The following is an 18,715-nucleotide window of genomic DNA, read 5'->3' as shown; positions in this document are numbered from 1 at the left end:
TGTTGCATGTGCACGCCTGCGTCAAACTGATTCTGGCTGGACAGGATTTACTGCGAGTTTTCAAAATTACGGTTATCAAACACGGTTGTAATGATAATTACATTTTAAACGATAATACTAACCGTCAGGACATTTTATTGTGGTTAATCATGAAACCAGTAATCGTCCCATCCCATGGTTAATACTCACTTGGGTCTATTTTTATTTACTAAAAAAGAACCAGAATAATTTTTAGGGACAGTCCTCCTAGATTAATTAATTTCAGTTTTCCATTCGTATATTTCGTATATTTTCGTATATTTTATATACGTTCTCGTAAACCCAAAGTCGTTTCTCGTTTCGTCTGGTGGAGTAAGTGTCTCGTCACCCCTAGTGATTCCTATAATGCAAGTCAACTAATCTGCCACTTTGGGAGCTCAAAAGCAGATATATCCAATACAAAAGTAATCCCCATGACTCTGGTCCAAACCTAGTCTTGTCAAGGGTTAGTGGTAGAGAACCTGCCTGTTCATTACCTTTAGCTAAAATGAAAACTGAGTATTTTTGTCAGTCTTTTCAGGGTTTGTCAATTCATTTTTCATTCAGCACAGCTGCTCAAAGAACCTGATGCTGCTGAAAAGGTTCACTGACATTTACTTTCTCTGGCCATATGATTTGTCTTGTGGACTGCCATAGAAAACTATAGTGCCACCTCAGGCAGTACACTTGCCATTTGTGCACATGTCTTTGTAGTGCTTGTCTATTAATGGCCTGTGTCATACAAATACAACAATTTGCAGATGTATTACAGTATTGGAGCAACTTGTAAATTTAAAGTAACAGAGTTTCAAACTATCGCTCCTTGATCACAGCTCTTGCTCTCTGGTTGCCTGAGGAGGACTAAAGGGCTGGTTATACTCGCGCTTTGGTCCGCAACGCAAGCCTCCGCGGATCGCGCGTGCGTCTCACCAAACGGACGAGGCGTTTATAGTTAACGTGGTCGCCGTTGAACTATTTTTTTAACCACCAGGCGGCGACGCGAGCAATAAAGTCAAAAACAAACACAAAGAAGAGGATAGAAGAAGTCGTCTGCTGGAACAACCCTACTGCTTTTAACATTAGAGTTTGATATATATAAATATGAGAACATGAATAAAACAACAATCTTTTAAATATGTCTTTATTAAACATTATCATTTCATTAACGTTTTTACTAAACAAACAGTACAGACATCTTAAGGTTTATATTTTATTCCTCATCCAGTGGTTCATTCAATACAAATATAAGCCAAACATTCTGATTCATGTAAAATAATTCGTGTTTTAAACTGCAAAGTTTCCATACTTTACTTCCAGAGTGTCAGATAAATATATACATTGTTTTGCTTGGATTTATCAAAGAGATACGTCACAGGCTTGCCTGCTCGGACAGAATCGCCTCGAGTTCGGTCATTTTCGGATGCGGAGCCGTGCGGAAAGTTACAAAAAATGCCGTGCACAGCGCCACGCGAAATGGGGTCTCGCGCACCCAACGCGCGCGACCGCCCACTCCGCGTTGACGTCATTTTTGCCGCGCGCACCAACGCGCTCTTGCGGACGCGGCGACTATAAACTAGGCTTAAAGATTAAAGGTGTTGGACTTTTTTTTTAACCAGGATGAGTTCACGTTTAATAAGTCAACAAACTTCTGAAGCCCACCATCAGACGCTAGAATGCAGCTTGGATGGTGAATTACAACGCTGAGTTTATTTGTGGTCATCAATCGAATTTTATATGGAAACATAGTCAATACTAGGGCTGCACGATTCCTGCAAAAATGTGAATCACGATTTTCTCCATGATGGGAAATGAGATTGCTATTTTCTCCATGGGAAATGAGATCACGATTTTCTCAAATGATTCTCATTTTTTCAACAAAAACATTTATTCCACTCAAGTAAAAAATGTGCTACTCGGGACTTTTAGATATAATAAATTGTCTTGAAAGCCTCTTTTCCTTAAAATTTGTAAGCTGTTAAACACAAACAATATAATGTTGACATTAATAAATAAAAAAGAACTAAAATAAATAGCACATGTGCTTTTTTAAATCTCAATTTGTCAAACCTTAAAACACGAAAACTTTAAAACACTAAACAAGGATACAGAGGCTGTTTCTCAATCCGAAGGCTACAGCCTCCAAAGGTCGCATTTCTGTTTCTAAGGGTGTTTTCACATATAGTTTATTTTAAAAGAACCAAACCCAGTTCACTTAAAGTGAACCAGAAAAGGAACTAGCTGAATGTGACCTCAGTCTTTTTGGTGTTCACAATAGTGCTGCCACTAACGACTAATTTTCTAACGACTAATCTTTCGACTAATTTTTCGAATAGTCGACTATTCTAAACGACTATTTAAAAAAAACTCAAGTGGTTTGTTATTTCATTGTGTCCATTTTATTTTGAACCCACCGGTGTCATAAACAATATGAATAACTTAAATGTTACCAAATAAAAAATTACAATGTAAACAATATAAATAATAATAAAAACTTCCAGTGCAAAGTAGATGCTTAACAGAAATATGAAATGTTTCACTTCTACTCTTTGATCTTATATTGCATTTTAACACAACTGAATGCTATTTTGCATATTATCTGTTCTGTTGTAGCCTATAAAATAGTGACTAAACATGACCCATCACCTCGTTTTTTATCCAACCAGCTGTTCCTTTAACTGCTGCTAAAATCCTGATTTAGATATGCAAAAATCACCATACATTTACATTGTAGCTTTACTGCTGTTGCTCTTCTCATAATTGTTGTTGTGTTTTGAGCCATTTCTTGATTTTAAATGCGAGTGATATAGCGCAAACAATTCGGTGCAAATTCAGAAATATAAGAGAATACACTGTTGTTGTTACATAGACTACAGAATACGGCATACAGCATCATAGGGAGGGAGAAAGCTCGCACACAGACTCACACTACTGCTAATCTTTCTTCAAGTCATGTTAACTCGATCAGTCGTCTTTGTCAGAGACATCTGTGAATGTTGACGTTTACGCAAAAAAGAAAGTACATTAAAAACACTGCCACCTTTTCACTGTCACGTAAGAGAGAGGCGCGCGCGGTCGAGGCGCTGCAAGCAACATGAGTGATAGAGAGAGAGAGAGAGAGAAAGAGAGACGCGCTGAACACTCGCAACAATGAATTGAGCCGTTTAAAATAGTAAAATAAAAATGTAAATGGGAATCATGAAAAATCTATTTGTTGCGTCCAGTGTTGATTCCGTGGCGGAATCACGAGCAAACACTGATAGCCTTTAACATCCAAAGACAGAGTCATTGTACTTCTCAAAAGAGTTAATAAAACAGTACTGACTAGCTCGCCGTTTCATTAATAATCATATAACAGTTACTTACGTTGTCGTATTCTCTGTGGGTGTATCGTCAATAACTCCCGAGAGTTTTCGTTTGAGATGCTCGTGCATTGTCGTTGTGCTCCCGCAGGGCTCAAAATTAACTTTTTTATTTGGTAGCACTGGTGCTCCCAACTTTAAAGAGTTAGGAGCACCAGCAAAAATTTAGGCGCATCCATCCAAAAATTAAAAAGTACCACAACTACAATGTAAATGTTAATAGATTTATTTTATTAAAAATAAAACACCACCACCAGGCTTTACACGTCCTATGGCCAGCATTTAAAAGTTGGTCTTCTATTTTATTTTATTTTATTTTTTGCTGCATAAATTCCTAAATTAATACCCAAATGCTGTTGAAATAGTATAGCAGCAATAATAATTTAACAATTACAGGTAACATGATTAAGATTACATAGAAAATCTAGCAAACACGTAAAACACTGATTAATTGTGACATTACAAAAGTGACCCTAATATAGAAGGCTAATATATATTGGTATTGATAACTGCATTACCAGGATGTTTTTACTACTAAATAGGCAATGTTTTAAAAAATACAACAAAAACATACCATCAGCATTGTCGTATTCCACAGCAACATGGACCACAAGGATGTTTGTCGAATGTCCATTCACCAGCGCATGCGCACATACACCATTAAACACACTGACAGACAGGTCGGTGTCTCCATCAATAATAAACACATTTGTCATGACACGTCTTGTGTTTTTGGCACTTTCGCCATGTTTAAGCAAGGTACGTCTGGCGCTTAAAATGTTTTGATTCCGCCATTAACACCGTTTTACAGGATTTACAGTAAACAGTTACATTTTCATAGACACTCGAAATCTTTAAGCCACTCTCTCTGAAAGGTTTAACGTCAACTCGTATTTTCCGGTGGTGGAGTTACATTTGAATCCCGATCGTCGTCAAAGAAACAGTAATAACCTTGGCTGTAATCGTCTCGCTCTCGTCATGCTCGCGACGCGTTCGTCTTTTCACATTTCCGCGCTTCACTGAAACAAGGAATGACTGACGCTCATATTAGCCAATCTGCGGTCTTCATTAAACGCAAGAACTTAATGGTGAAATTTGATTGGTTATGTATCGTTGGAAAGAACACTGAACCTGGGACAGCGCCAGCACGCAGGATCACAATCAACTCGCGTCACAACAAAATGGGCAGGCGCACAAATGCTCCCAAATATATTTTAAGGTCGCACAGATTAAATTTCGGTCGCATATGCGACCAAAATGGTCGCAATTTCGAGCCCTGCTCCCGTGATAAGCCAGCGACGTTTGGCACGGTGTAACAGAACACTCTTTTATCACAACTTGGCTTAAAATACTTTCATACTTCGGAAGCTTTCCGACTCATAATTCCATAGACTCACCTGCCACCGCCAATTTTTCAAAGTTAAAGCAGTGAAGGCAGGGGGAGAGGGAAGAAAGATGATAGCGTAGCAGATTAACCAGCAGGGCGCGCACAGACTGGTGTGGAGGTGAATTACATTGAGCCATTTGAGACATGAGACAGAATTACAGTGGGCCGTTTGAGACGGAAAAAAATAAATATGCGACTCCTCGACTAAAAAAATTGCCGTCGACAAATTTTCATCGTCGATTACGTCGACTACGTCGACTATTCGCGGCAGCACTAGTTCACAATATAGTGAACTCAAAAGAGGACCCAGTTCTTTTTTTAGTCCTCTTCAGAACTGAAGTGATCTCAGACCCTTTCTTGTTCACATCGCAACTTCATAAGAACTCAGACCCCAGCTTTCTATGCACCAGTTTATTTTGATACAATGTCAAAACCACACGAGAAACGGACCGGGACCTCATTGATTTCACATCTCAAAAAGAAATCAAACCACAAAAGAACCCAAAAGCAAATCGTACTCAGACCACCTCCGGACGTGGTCGGAGTTCGGTTTACTTTTGGGTCTTTTTAGGGGGGTCTGAGATCACTTGGTTTGTTCACATATACACTTTGAACTGCTCTGAGAGCGTTTGGAGGGCTCAAACGAACCAGGTGTGAAAACACCCTAAGTTGCATATACGTCGTCATCTTATTTCAGAATATTATTAAGTTGACTATTATTCTTAGTTAATCGTAAATTGTTGTAATATGTTTATGACTTGCGAATGTAATACTCGGTTAACCTAAATAAACTAGGCTTGATGATATCTGCATATGCGACTTCCTGCGACTGCAAAGTTCTGATTGAGAAACGTCCATGGGTATTTCCTTGCCTTTTTCTGAACCAATATTATTGCATCGTTACTTTCTCCGTCGCCACAAGGATTTTCCGCCATGGCACTCGTTTTTTTTCTCTCTTTTGTGTGAAAATTACCTCTCCAAATCCACCATGTAAACCGACATGTGTTTGGTCTGCCGCCTTGTTATACATCACGCAAGTGACAGCAGAACGCCGCAAATGAGGATGAAAGAAAATACAAACTCGATTATCTCATTGAAAACCTCAGGGCGGCTTTTATTGCTGTAATCTCAAAAAACACATCGGATATTTACAGGGTTGTTTTTTGAATTTGGCATCATATTGAACTCAAACAATTAAGGAATCTGTCTCTGCAAGCTGAGGATTCAAATGTCTTGATGAGTCTATAAATAGCAGCGATATCTGGTTTGTGTATCTTCTTGCAGGGCTCGTGCACCATCCTTACATGGATGGTGGCTGAAGTCACGGATGAGTTGATCTTTTGTCTGTTTTGCTAAGTATTATGACTTCGCACCAGTGCACATGTTCATTTCGGCTATGACACACTGTGAGGAGTTATCTTATGCGTGGGATTTATACCAGGCACTCTGTGGTGCACACAAGTGTAATTTAAATTTATCTAAAATTTAACTGTGCAACCAAATGAGGATTCACAGTGCAGCCTGGGTCATGACTGTAACGGTGGATAGGTGTTTTATTTTTAGAAGTCCGCCCAAAGGACTGTACAGTCACATGATTAGACATCTCTATAGAAGCAGGCATGACATCTTGTGATAATATATATAATTATATTTTTTTAAATAAATTATGTATTACTTGATATCAGTATTACTTGACCTTAACTAGAATGCTGTGTGTGGCTTGCTAAAAGGATAGTGTGAGCCATGATACATTTTTGAATGGTAATTTATTTAATAGTTCATTAATTATATGTTCTTATAATATATTACTTTCTAGAAAGGGTTTTCATCATTTCATTTCAAATGTATACTTATAAATCATTTACTGTTGTGCAAGAAAGTTTTCACTCTAAAAATGCTGGGTTATTTTCAACCCAGTGTTGGGTCAAAAAAGACAGATCTAGCCGTTGGGTTAAATAAACACAGAAAATTTTTAATTTGACACAACAATGGTGTTAGATCAGGTCTCCACACCACAGACAAAATAAAAAACAATCCAGCCCCGGACGGCAGATCACATCAGAAAATATAAGTTTACTTGTTTAACAGGCATCTGTTAGTTAAAATGTCGATCAGTCATTGCTAGAGGAGAGCATAAACAGGACGTGAGATGAAGGTTTAGATGATAAAATAGAACAGAGTTTTATTGATGGACAGCTTAGTTTCAGTTGCTTATGCCTCAATTTTCAGCATGCACTGTTATATCAAAATTGCTCAGCTGCAACATCCTTTAGACCTTGTTCAGGGCTCAAAATTAACTTTTTTATTTGGGAGCACTGGTGCTCCCAACTTTAAAGAGTTAGGAGCACCAGCAAAAATTTAGGCGCATCCATCCAAAAATTAAAAAGCACCACAACTACAATGTAAATGTTAATAGATTTATTTTATTAAAAATAAAACACCACCGCCGGGCTTTACACATCCTATGGCCAGCATTTAAAAGTTGGTCTTTTATTTTATTTTATTTTATTTTTTGCTGCATAAATTCCTAAATAAATACCCAAATGCTGTTGAAATAGTATAGCAGCAATAATAATTTAACAATTACAGGTAACATGATTAAGATTACATAGAAAATCTAGCAAACAAGTAAAACACTGATTAATTGTGACATTACAAAAAAGTGACCCTAATATAGAAGGCTAATATATATTGGTATTGATAACTGCATTACCAGGATGCTTTTACTACTAAATAGGCAATGTTTTAAAAAATACAACAAAAACATACCATCAGCATTGTCGTATTCCACAGCAACATGGACCACAAGGATGTTTGTCGAATGTCCATTCACCAGCGCATGCGCACATACACCATCAAACACACTTTGACAGACAGGTCGGTGTCTCCATCAATAATAAACACATTTGTCATGACACGTCTTATGTTTTTGGCACTTTCGCCATGTTTAAGCAAGGTACGTCTGGCGCTTAAAATGTTTTGATTCCGCCATTAACGCCGTTTTACAGGATTTACAGTAAACACAGTAAGTTACATTTTCATAGCGAAGACACTCGAAATCTTTAAGCCACTCTCTCTAAAAGGTTTAACGTCAACTCGTATTTTCCGGTGGTGGAGTTACATTTGAATCCGGATCGTCGTAAAAATACAGTAATAACCTTGGCTGTAATAGGCTCGCTCTCGTCATGCTCGCGACGCGTTCGTCTTTTCACATTTCCGCGCTTCACGGCAACAAGGAATGACTGACGCTCATATTAGCCAGTCTGCGGTCTTCATTAAACGCAAGAACTTAATGGTGAAATTTGATTGGTTATGTATCGTTGGAGAGAACACTGAACCTGGGACAGCGCCAGCACGCAGGATCACAATCAACTCGCTTCACAACAAAATGGGCAGTCGCACAAATGCTCCCAAATATATTTTAGGTCGCACAGATTAAATTTCGGTCGCATATGCGACCAAAATGGTCGCAATTTCGAGCCCTGTTGTTTACACACAGACAGAACAGCTCTTGAAACTTCAAAAATGTGAGACTGAACCAACATGAAATTATTAATAAGAGACATGCATGAGTGAAATACAATGAATGAATGAATAAACAATAATGTAATAATAAAAATTATAATAATGAAATTGATAATGATAAAATAATTTTAAATAATCAAATAAACAATTATATGGATAACTAATGATTATAAAATGATTATGTAAATAAATGATTAGGAATAAACAACAACAAAAAAACCCCCACACAATAATAAAAACATTCTGCACGTGAGGATCTAAGGTAGGATCCTTCAATGGGTTGAAAGAACCCAGAATAAGTTTAATCGCAACCTGGTTTGGGTTTGTCCATTTTTGACCCAATGTACGAGAAAATAAAAAAAAACTAATTTGCATGTAATTTTTGCTGTAATATTATGGGAATGTTTTCTTTAATTTTTTGCTAACAAGTTATGGAAAGTATGAAAACTTTCAGATTATTTTTTACTAAATGAAGAGTTTCGTTGCAAAACGAGATAAATCCGTTTTTTAAAATTTTTGTCAAAACATGTTTATAATTATGTTATCATGTTATTATTTTGTTTTATGGTGCTTCTTAGCTGTATCTTTTAAGTTATGAAGGTTTAAATAAAATAAAAAACTGCAGTTGAATTGATATTAATTGGAATGCACAACCAAAAAACGAGAATTCTGAATAATTAAAAAAACGGAGTTATCTCATTTTGCAACGAAACTCTTCAAATGTAATTCCACTTTAAACATGTTTATAGTTATTTAAGATTTTATCTGAATTTCAGTCATATTTGTTTGTAGCCATTAACTCTTTCCCCGCCATTGAGGAGTTATCTTGTCAATTAAGAGAAAACATTTGCATATAAAAAACTTGTTCCTGATGAGTTTTTATGTTAATCTGTAATGCTGGGATAATCCACTTTACCCAATTTATAAAAACCTGAAGCAATAAAATTATTTACTAATTTTAAACTCTGTGTATGTTTTGATAATCGTTCTGAATCTGATCTCTAACAAAATTCCTTCACAAAAATGCAATTATTTCAGCTTTTTGCTAAATGTTGCTAAATGTTTTTTTACCCATATTTAAGAGTTTATAAGCAGAGAAAAAATATAGATAGGATGAAACGTTTTTTCCCCGTTTTGTCTATTTGTTTGTTTGTTTATTGTTTGTTTTAAAGCAGAGGGTCTGTTTTTTCATTTGATATATTTGTATGTTTTTATATTTTTAGAAGAAATTTTTCCTGGAAGACATTTTTTGTGAATGTTTTGTGAAAATCACAAAAAATGCTAGCGGGCAACTTTTCATAAAAGGCTGGCAGGGAATAAGTTAAAAATCTTTTAAGCACTAATTATTATACTTTACATAGCTAAATATTAAATAGCCTATAATAAAATATGATAATGTGCAATAATATGTAAAATCCAAGCCAAAGTCTAATCTATGAAATTAGGAGCATTAATGTTAGATTTTACTCATTGATTTCGATCTTTGACATAGCCTTAGTCAATATTAAAGATAAGGTTATATTTTTACAGAATTTATTACATTATCTAGTATTATTTTATGAAGACAGCAGTAAATAACAAAAAATGACTTTAGTTGGGTTTTCACTAGGGCTGGGACGATTAATCGCGCTAATGCGTGTTTTCTCAAAGAAAGAATTTTAATTAATTACGGTGAAATGCTAGCCTGACGTTGTCATACTCAAGTCTAGTCAGAATTTGAGTCTGATACCGCTCCATTGAGCTAAAATTATGAGGCGTGTCTCAACCGAAAAATGCCTCTGCACTTAATTGGATAGACATACGACCAATCAGAGCAACGGAGTGTGTGACTTATGTTGAAATGGCGTCTTTAGCAGCCTGACCGAACTGCTAGTAATTCCGCTACAATGATACTAACATCAGTGTAATTACACTAAGTCTGAGTTAGCGAAGGTACATCAACACCTACTATGTTTACAACATTTCATTTATATCACAACATTAAGTATTTACTAAGTCATACAGTAAGACTATCTCTTAACCATTTGTACGTTAGGTGAACTTCATCCACGACGATAGCTACCCATTACGTTGGCTTGAAAAATATCGGAGCCTAGCATGTCCCTTCACTTATTCAGCAGTCACGATTCCAGGCTTCCGAAAAGAAGCTGGCAACGACCGCTAATTATATCCATCTCGTCGTGCACGCCGAGTTGCATCGCCGTGATACTCATTTCAGTTGCTTCTTTAACTTTGTCCTCGATAGGAAGGACGGCGAAAACATAAACAAATGCCTTGATCGCGTTTCTCTGTTCCTCTTTTTAAATCAATGTTCTGTCGATATATTTTAGAACAGACTCAATGTCAGAATCCACACATCTGAATTCACCAGCGGCAGCCATTTCATTGTAAACAAATTGAACACACGCGCTCTTTGGTGACGTGGTTGATACGTTACTGTTGATCATCTGTCCATCATCGTATAAAGCCGCCCTCACAATTTGATTCGTCGGCCGGTTTTGGTATTTGCATAGTAGCTCCTCAACGGTGAATCCCCAGACCGATCTTCCCTGATTTTCAAATTGTGGTGGGCGGGGCTAAGATCGGCTGGCACCCAGGCTAGTGAAATGCCGCCACATCCAAAACCAGAGGGCGCTCTCATGCAGAAACTCCATTTGTGCCACAGAAGAAGGAAATGTTAGGAAAAAGCTAGGAAATGTCTTCAAGCATTTTTCAGAAAAAGCGTTGCTTTTTTAAATGCACGTCATAAACGATTCAAACTCAGTGATTTTAGATTGATAAAGACTTCCTACTGATCAAAGAGCCGTAGTAAACGCACAAGCTGTGCATGAAACACAGAACCGTAGCCCTGCGTTTCAGAATCGATTTCAGACGGATATTTTTAATGGGAAACGCAATGCATCATCACAGCCCTAGTTTTCACAGACAGGGTCACACTTGTGCTGTGTATTTATTGTTGAAACACAGTCTATTAACAGCATTTGATCAATCTGTTATTCACTCCACTTCAGTGTTGCTAGTTTAACACCCTCTGATCTGATTAAAAACCCTAAACTTACTAAAGACCCAAATACACCCAAACCTTTGGAATGGATGTTGTTGTTGGGTATAAATCTGGGGAGCTGATGTTTGGGGATGAGTGAGCTACAGTGTGTATGACTGCTGTCTGGTCTGCCTCGTCTCCAGCTTGGAGGACAGTCATGATCAAAAGACAGAGAGAGAGATCCAACTCCCCCCTGAAGGTGTGCCTGGTGTCACAGAGCAGCAGAGCTGACACACCAGTCCCTCTCTGGCTTTCATCTGAGTCCTGATGCTCAGTGAGCACTCGCTCCTCTTCCCCCATGACTGCCAGAAAGACACGGCTGAATAAAGTGCATGCTTTATTATTGAATACAGAGCCTTTTTGATGCCACAGCTCATTGATTGTGAATGAAATCTGGGTTAGATATTTTGCGTGTGTCATCTGTTTTATAAAACCATATTGTTTTTTTAAAAAAGCATTAAAGCTATTTATGGATTTCATAATCTCAAATTAATATGCAGAGACAACCATAAGCAAGATGCAAGAAAATGTAAAAGCTATGGTGCTATCAGACAAGCCTGACACAGCAGCATTGGCTCGACCAATAAGGGGAGATTGCGGCATAGCTAGCTGTTTGGCCGGCTGACTGTTTTTGCTATTCTGTTTGGTGATTTATGGCACACAGTTTACACTTCAGCTGTAAGCGCCTGAAGAAATTATACCATCAATGCACGGCGATAGGCCATGGGAGGGGAGTCAGGACCAGACTGATGTGTTTGAACAGCCTACGGTTGTCTGTCTTGAAATAGAGGGATGAGCCAGCTTTTCAATTATATATAACCTCACATCAAACAAGCTGTCAACATGTATTAGAGGCTCTTTGTGCGGATAAGAGCGCGAGACATCACAGGCTGGATGTTGCCAAAGGATCGAGTCTGACAGATTCACAAAACCTGCAAAAAAACATTTGATGCCATTGCCATTCATTTTCGATCCTCCATTTGTCTTTTCTTTCAATGGAAGATGTACTTCCTCTTTGAGATTTCTATTCACATTGAATTGATGTGGGAGGCATTATTGCATTGATTATGGATTAAATGCTATTACTGCGCCTTTGTTTGTGATGATGCTTTCTGGAAAATAGATTTTGCAGTATCAGGCATGAATCGTTTGCTTATACTTTGTAATGTAAGGTTAGCTCATCTTCTCTCCTGTGATTATATTTCTCATGTCAGGTTCCTTGAGTATACTTCACACCGAGTATGAGTTTGAAAACAGGTCATTAGGAAGTAAGGAAGACGATTAAAAGCAGGAACGTGGATAGATCCATCATTAAATATGTATGAGGGCCATTTGTGATGCTGTCAGCTTGTTCCTTGATCTGAAGAGCATTCAGACTTCAGACACAGTCATGGTTTAAAGCTTCTGCAAAGATCTTGGTTTAAAGTCGAATATGTTGTGTCAGCTGTTGTTTAGAGAATTGTAAAGTCTTAGTGCTCCCCGATTTCATTGCATTAAAAATACAACAAGGGATAGTTTACCAAAAATGAAAATTCTGTCTCTTTCTGACTCTCACGTTGTTACAAACCTGAACTATGGAAGTAAACACTGAAAAAACAAACGTTTTGGTGTAGTGAAATATATTCACACTATAATTTCTACATAGTAATATTAAAAAATTTTGAGAACTAGATTTTCCCAAGTAAAATGATGATAAATACACAATTAATTCATGTACAAAATGAACTGTGTGGAAATAATAAGTCTTATTAGATATTTTCAAGTCAAAAACTTAAGCATATGAAATCCATTAAACTAAAGCATTCAAGTAAAATAAACTTAAATTTATTTACACATTATGTAAGGAATAAGCTTTTTCACAGAATAAGAACTGATAAGAAATTTAACTACTTAAATATTTGTTAATAAAATGTCATAAAGGTTTAAGCTCTTATATTTTTGATGTTGTTTTGTTGTAAATGATAATTTTGTGAAATCACCGTTCATGTAATTAGTTTTCTGTTTGCATAAACTCTGTTCAGAACATTTTGTTGTATTTCTCTCCACAGTGCTGACATAGTGCAACCAATGTCTCAAATGCAGTTTTGTGTGTTTTTCTGTGGAGAATCAAGTTTATTCAATGACTGACTTATAGTCAGTCATGAATTTTGTGTTATAATGCTACAGCAGTAAATAAGATTTATTAAATATTTTTAGGACAGCAGTGCTTCAATGTTAAAAAAAGTAATAGACTTTACCTAAACAATTAAAATAAATCTAACTTCTAAAATAAAATAATTTTAAATAAGTGACATTTATTTATTTACCTAATTATTTAACAAATGTTTTTCATGCATTATTAAGTAGATTTTATTTGATTTTAGTAGGTAAGCTGTACTTTAAAAAAGCAGTACATTTTACTTAATAAGTTCGTGCAAAGTGTTACGAGGATTTTTACAAGTTAAATTTTAAACGTTGTTATTTTAAGTGAATGGGGGTCATGAACGGTTACTGTAATTTAAATGAGTTGGTTACTCACGTTACTCTATTTTGTGATAAATGAACACTTGCAGACAAGACATTTCTGATTTAAAATCGCAGGACTGTGGTGAGCGCCGACTAGGGCTGTCACAATATTTAAATATTCGTCTCATCACGATTGTTTGATCTCATCGCGATGATTTCAGATCACCGCAATGATTGCACATCTCTCTAAAAAAACACAAGGGGGAGCTGCAGGAATTGTTTTTTTTTGCAGCTACAGACATGCAGTCCAGTACTAATATGACCTTAACAGGATTGGCTACTATTTAAGGCCTGTTCTGGTACAGTTTATTTTGATTGCATTTTTATTGTATTTTCTTTTTATTGTGTTTATTTCTTATGAAAAATTTTCAGTTTTTGAAATATATATTCATTAAATAATTACTTTTAAATATGTGTTATGCATATTAATATTAACTGCCAGGTAAACCTTGCAAAATATTTAATTTAAATAATCACAACAATGTGTGAAAATTATTTCATAAACAAACAAAAAATGTATGAGAATTAAATGTGAAAGCAATAAAATAGTCAATAATCGTCATAATTGTCAAAGCACTAAAACATTAATCGTCATAATTGGCACAATTTATTAGACAATCAACCATCAGCCAAATTTCATAATCGTGACAGCCCTAGCGCCGACACAATAAATAACACAAAAGGTGTGTTAGTATAGGGACAACACAACAAGGTAACGTGAGTAACCAACTCATTTAAATTTCAGTAATTGTAACTGCGTTACTTGATTTAAAAAAATACTTCGTTACAGGTTCATTACCGCTAAAAGTAGTGGAATTACAGTAACGGAATTACTTTTTTAACACTACTTGTGTTGTCCCTTTTATTTATTTTAACATGAAAAAACGCCTTAAATTACATGACACACACAATGTGTAAAAAATTAACACATCATTTTTTTGCAGTGTAGGTGTTAATTGTTAATATTTTGTTAAAAGATCATATTTTTTTGTAATTTTTAAACGAACTAAACATTACCAGGTTTTCTTGGGAGAAACTAAATATTAGCATTCATCCTGTTCAAAAGTTTACATACCCCTGGCTCTTAATGTATTGTGTTGCCTTCTTGGGCTTCAGGAAATGTTTGTTTCTTTTAAACTGGGTTATTTTTGTAAATGCAGTTTTAATTCTGTGATGTAAGTTATGTGAGCATCTTTTATGTGAAATATCTTGTTAGTACTATATAACTCAGATATCTATTTTTACACTCTCCACGTCTCCCCAAATATTCTCTGGTGGTGGTCCCATGGGGAGGCATGTCTCACGCTGTTGAGAGTTTGTTTGGATCACTTTCTTTTCATCTTAAGTTTTCAGACTTTTTGGCCAACTAAAATGTTGCTTTTCGAGTATGCATTAAATTGCATTGCTATAATTTTGTGTCGAATAATAAAAGTTAACAATATAACCACAAATGTAACTATAGATGATGTAAGACGTAGTATCTGAATGTATTTAATTCCAGTTTCTGAAATAAAATAAGTGAATACTATCTTTCTGTTTATGTGTGCTGGTTTAGCGGTGCTTCAGGAGCAGGGGGGATGAACCGTGAGGAAGCCCCTGGCAAGTCTCCTGAGGAGATGTACATCCAGCAGAAGGTGCGGGTGCTACTCATGCTCAAGAAAATGGGATCAAACGTAAGTCAAACAGCAAGCCTTTAAGTCTTAAGAACGCTTGTAATGAGCTTTATAGTCAACCCAAAATGTCATTGCTAACTCATCTGAATTCAACATGTGAGCCAAAAGGACTTATAAAGTGGGGTGGGGTTTTAAGGGGTTAATATCATTTGGATCATTTTGCTTGAAATATTATTAAAACATTAATTTTGTTTCTTTAGAAATAACATGTTCTGATCAATAATGCAATATATATGGATACATTTAAGAAAGCAAAAAGGTTATGTTTTAGTCTAATGTATTTTTTAATTTATAGAAACTTCCTGCCTTTCTAGATTTCGTGACCTTTTCATTGTCCCTTAAAAAACTAACCCTTAGCTAGTCTAGACAGTTTATTGTCTCAAAATGATTATGAACCCAGCATTGACTTTTCATTGCCATGTGTTATGATTTTTCCCCCACCCTTGCAGCTGACACCAAATGAGGAAGCGTTTCTGCGAAATTATGCAGGCGTGGTGCACAGCCAGATGAGTCAGTTGCCACAGCACCCCATTGACCAGGGTAAGTCAACATTTACCACAGCCCTGAACACCACATGGCAAAGCTGAGACATCACACATCCACCCTCGCATATTTAAGATTTTGTGGTTCTTATTACACTAGCCAGGGAAGGATTATTTTCTTTCCTGATTGTATGTTTTAGTTTATAATCTGATATAGGTGATAAGATGGCATGCCTGTTGGGTTGGGTAACTCGAGATCATTAATGTGCAAAATGAAATTTGTCCTTGTCATGGGTCACAGGGTTTATCTTAAAGGGGTAGTTCACCCAAAAATGAAATGGGATGTTTTTACAAACCTGTATAAATGAATACAAAGACAGATTTTTTTTTAATCAAACTGATCAAAAGCCCTGTTGACTTCCATAGTAGGATAAAAGAATACTATGGCAGTCAATGGGGCTTCTGATGAGTTTGGTTGGAGATATTCTTTAAAATATCTTTCTTTTGTGTTCATCAGAACAAATAAATGTATACAGGTTTGTAACAACATCAAGGTGAGTAATTGATGACAGAATTGTCATTTTTGGATGAATTATCACTTTAATAAAAAAAACAAAAACTAAATATTATCTTTTATCAAATCAAAAACAACAATGCTTTACTCTGACCATGCATTGATTTATTGCATATTAATCAATACAATTATTAACCTAGTAGAAATTTGAAGGATATGCTTTAATACTGCACAAGTGTTAACCCAACACAAGGGGGCGCTAGCACTACATAAATAGTTCCTGTTGTCAGCCAAATGCTCCATGTATTGCAAGGATGATCTCCTTTGTTTTTAACCAAGATGATAAGTTATAGCGAAATAACTTGTTAGTTGTATCATATCACATAATTAGTATGAGACTGTATTGTTTATCCACCATGCCTGAAAGGTCACATGCTTTGGAATAAACAGATGTATATAACACTAGATGTATAAAAGGATGGAGCACAGATTTTGTGCTCATTAATTATGTATACTAGCTCGGTTGTTAAGCAAGCATATCAATGTTGAGCTCTTTTTGGTAGGATCTTAATAAATAATGCAGTAGCAGAATAGAGATGCACCTCTGGGATTTTTCCTCCACAAATACTCTTGCTCATATTCTTGCTCGTGTTTGTTATGAAATCTTCCACCGCCGATGAACTTTTTTTTTTATGTGTGGGATTTTAATAAGACAGCGATGTGATGCATCTACAAAAACAAATGAAAATGGCTGCCTCAGATAAAAGCGAAATTTGTTTATTAAACTCACTAAGAGCGTGTGATCATCCACCGTCTAATGAAGCTGAGATAAAAGAGAAATGCATTTACTTAACAACACAATAGTCCTCTGAAAGCCCTTCTCAAAGTGAGAACAAACTCTTTATTTTGCCATTACTGGGGTTAGTGATTTTTATTCAATGCGCAGACTATTGTTCTTGTTAAAGGAGGTGCTCTGAGATTTGTCAGTTTCCATTAAAACAAACTTGCTCTTTCCGGCTTATTTCGACTTGTTTATCTGTGTGTGAACCCAAAAATAAATCCGACGATTTGAGGTGAACACTATGAAAGCATTTAGCGAAGACACCAATAATGTAAGGAGATTTAGGTAATGTAATATTGTTGCAAATGGATGGTAGTTTAGATCTACGATGGATAATGTTCTCTTCTCTCGCAAAAGACCAAAATGAAGTAGGATCTCGAGGGAATATACTGCAGTTGGATGAATTATTTACGTATTAAGATGTCTCAGAGGCCTGCCCGTGTTTGCATGCAACACCCCGGAAAATGAGTCACCCAACGGCTAATAGATCTATGCAGATAAATCTATATTTACCCTTCATTCTGATATGTTGCGAGGTGGCTCTTGTGAGCTGTTACGTGGCCTTTCATTTATAAATATGAATGATCTGTAGGTCTCTCAGACTGGCTTTATGGTTACTGTATATGGATGTGAATTCATTTTGTAGTCAACACAGTGAAGTAAATAGACTAGAGATGTACTGTTGAGTCTATAGAGGCAACCACTGTGGCAACTTTTTCGCTCTCTAAACAGCTATTGTTTTCTCATGTGAACGGACTCCTTTGTGTATTGGACTGCCCGCCCACCTTTGTTTATGGCAGTGGTTCTTAAAGGACAAGTTCGGTATTTTACACTTAAAGCCCTGTTTTCAGATTGTTTATGATGAAATAAAACAGTTTTGACTGAAATTTCGACATATGCGGCTGCCCCGAGAATTTTTGGGTGTTGTTTCACCTCCCACCTCTACAATGGGTGTATAGGTGCACTGGAACAATCCTTCATAAAATGCATTAAACTTTCGTTTACAAAAGTGGTCAGGGGTGTTCACTGATATGCTCACACAAAAATCGCTGCAAAATACGCATTTCAACAGGTTTTATAGTAGTTTTTGCCAACTCCATTGACTTGTATTAGATGTGCTGTGAGGTACGGTATTACTCCGCGCCGGGAACCTTGTTTGTATTTTTGCAATTGTCAAAGGCGGATGATCGCCACCAACTGGGCTGGAGTGTCTATTATTCAAGCTCTCAACAGAAGAATGTACGGGTGTGAGGCGTTTGGAAAAATAGGTCCACAAGTTAACAACGAATGCTAAAACATCTGTTGGAGGGCATCTTTTGCGGCGATTTTTGTGTGGGCATGTCGGTGAACGCCCCTGGCCACTCGGTG

General features: G+C 36.5%; 1 protein-coding gene across 1 annotated transcript in view; it reads left to right on the top strand.

Annotated features, from left to right (window-relative positions):
• Positions 1 to 18,715, top strand: part of ctnnbip1 (catenin, beta interacting protein 1) — a 33,562-nt gene that overhangs the window by 3,332 nt on the left and 11,515 nt on the right. Inside the window, exons 2-3 of the mRNA XM_073875399.1 lie at positions 15,393 to 15,510; positions 15,960 to 16,052. Coding sequence (XP_073731500.1) covers positions 15,415 to 15,510; positions 15,960 to 16,052 — 189 coding nt within the window. The 5' untranslated portion in view covers positions 15,393 to 15,414. The remainder of the gene's footprint in view (positions 1 to 15,392; positions 15,511 to 15,959; positions 16,053 to 18,715) is intronic.

This window comes from Misgurnus anguillicaudatus, chromosome 13 (genome assembly GCF_027580225.2).
Source record: "Misgurnus anguillicaudatus chromosome 13, ASM2758022v2, whole genome shotgun sequence".
NCBI classification, from domain to species: domain Eukaryota; kingdom Metazoa; phylum Chordata; class Actinopteri; order Cypriniformes; family Cobitidae; genus Misgurnus; species Misgurnus anguillicaudatus.
The sequence above is the reverse complement of the archived record's forward strand: the minus strand, read 5'-3'. Positions and strand labels throughout refer to the sequence as shown.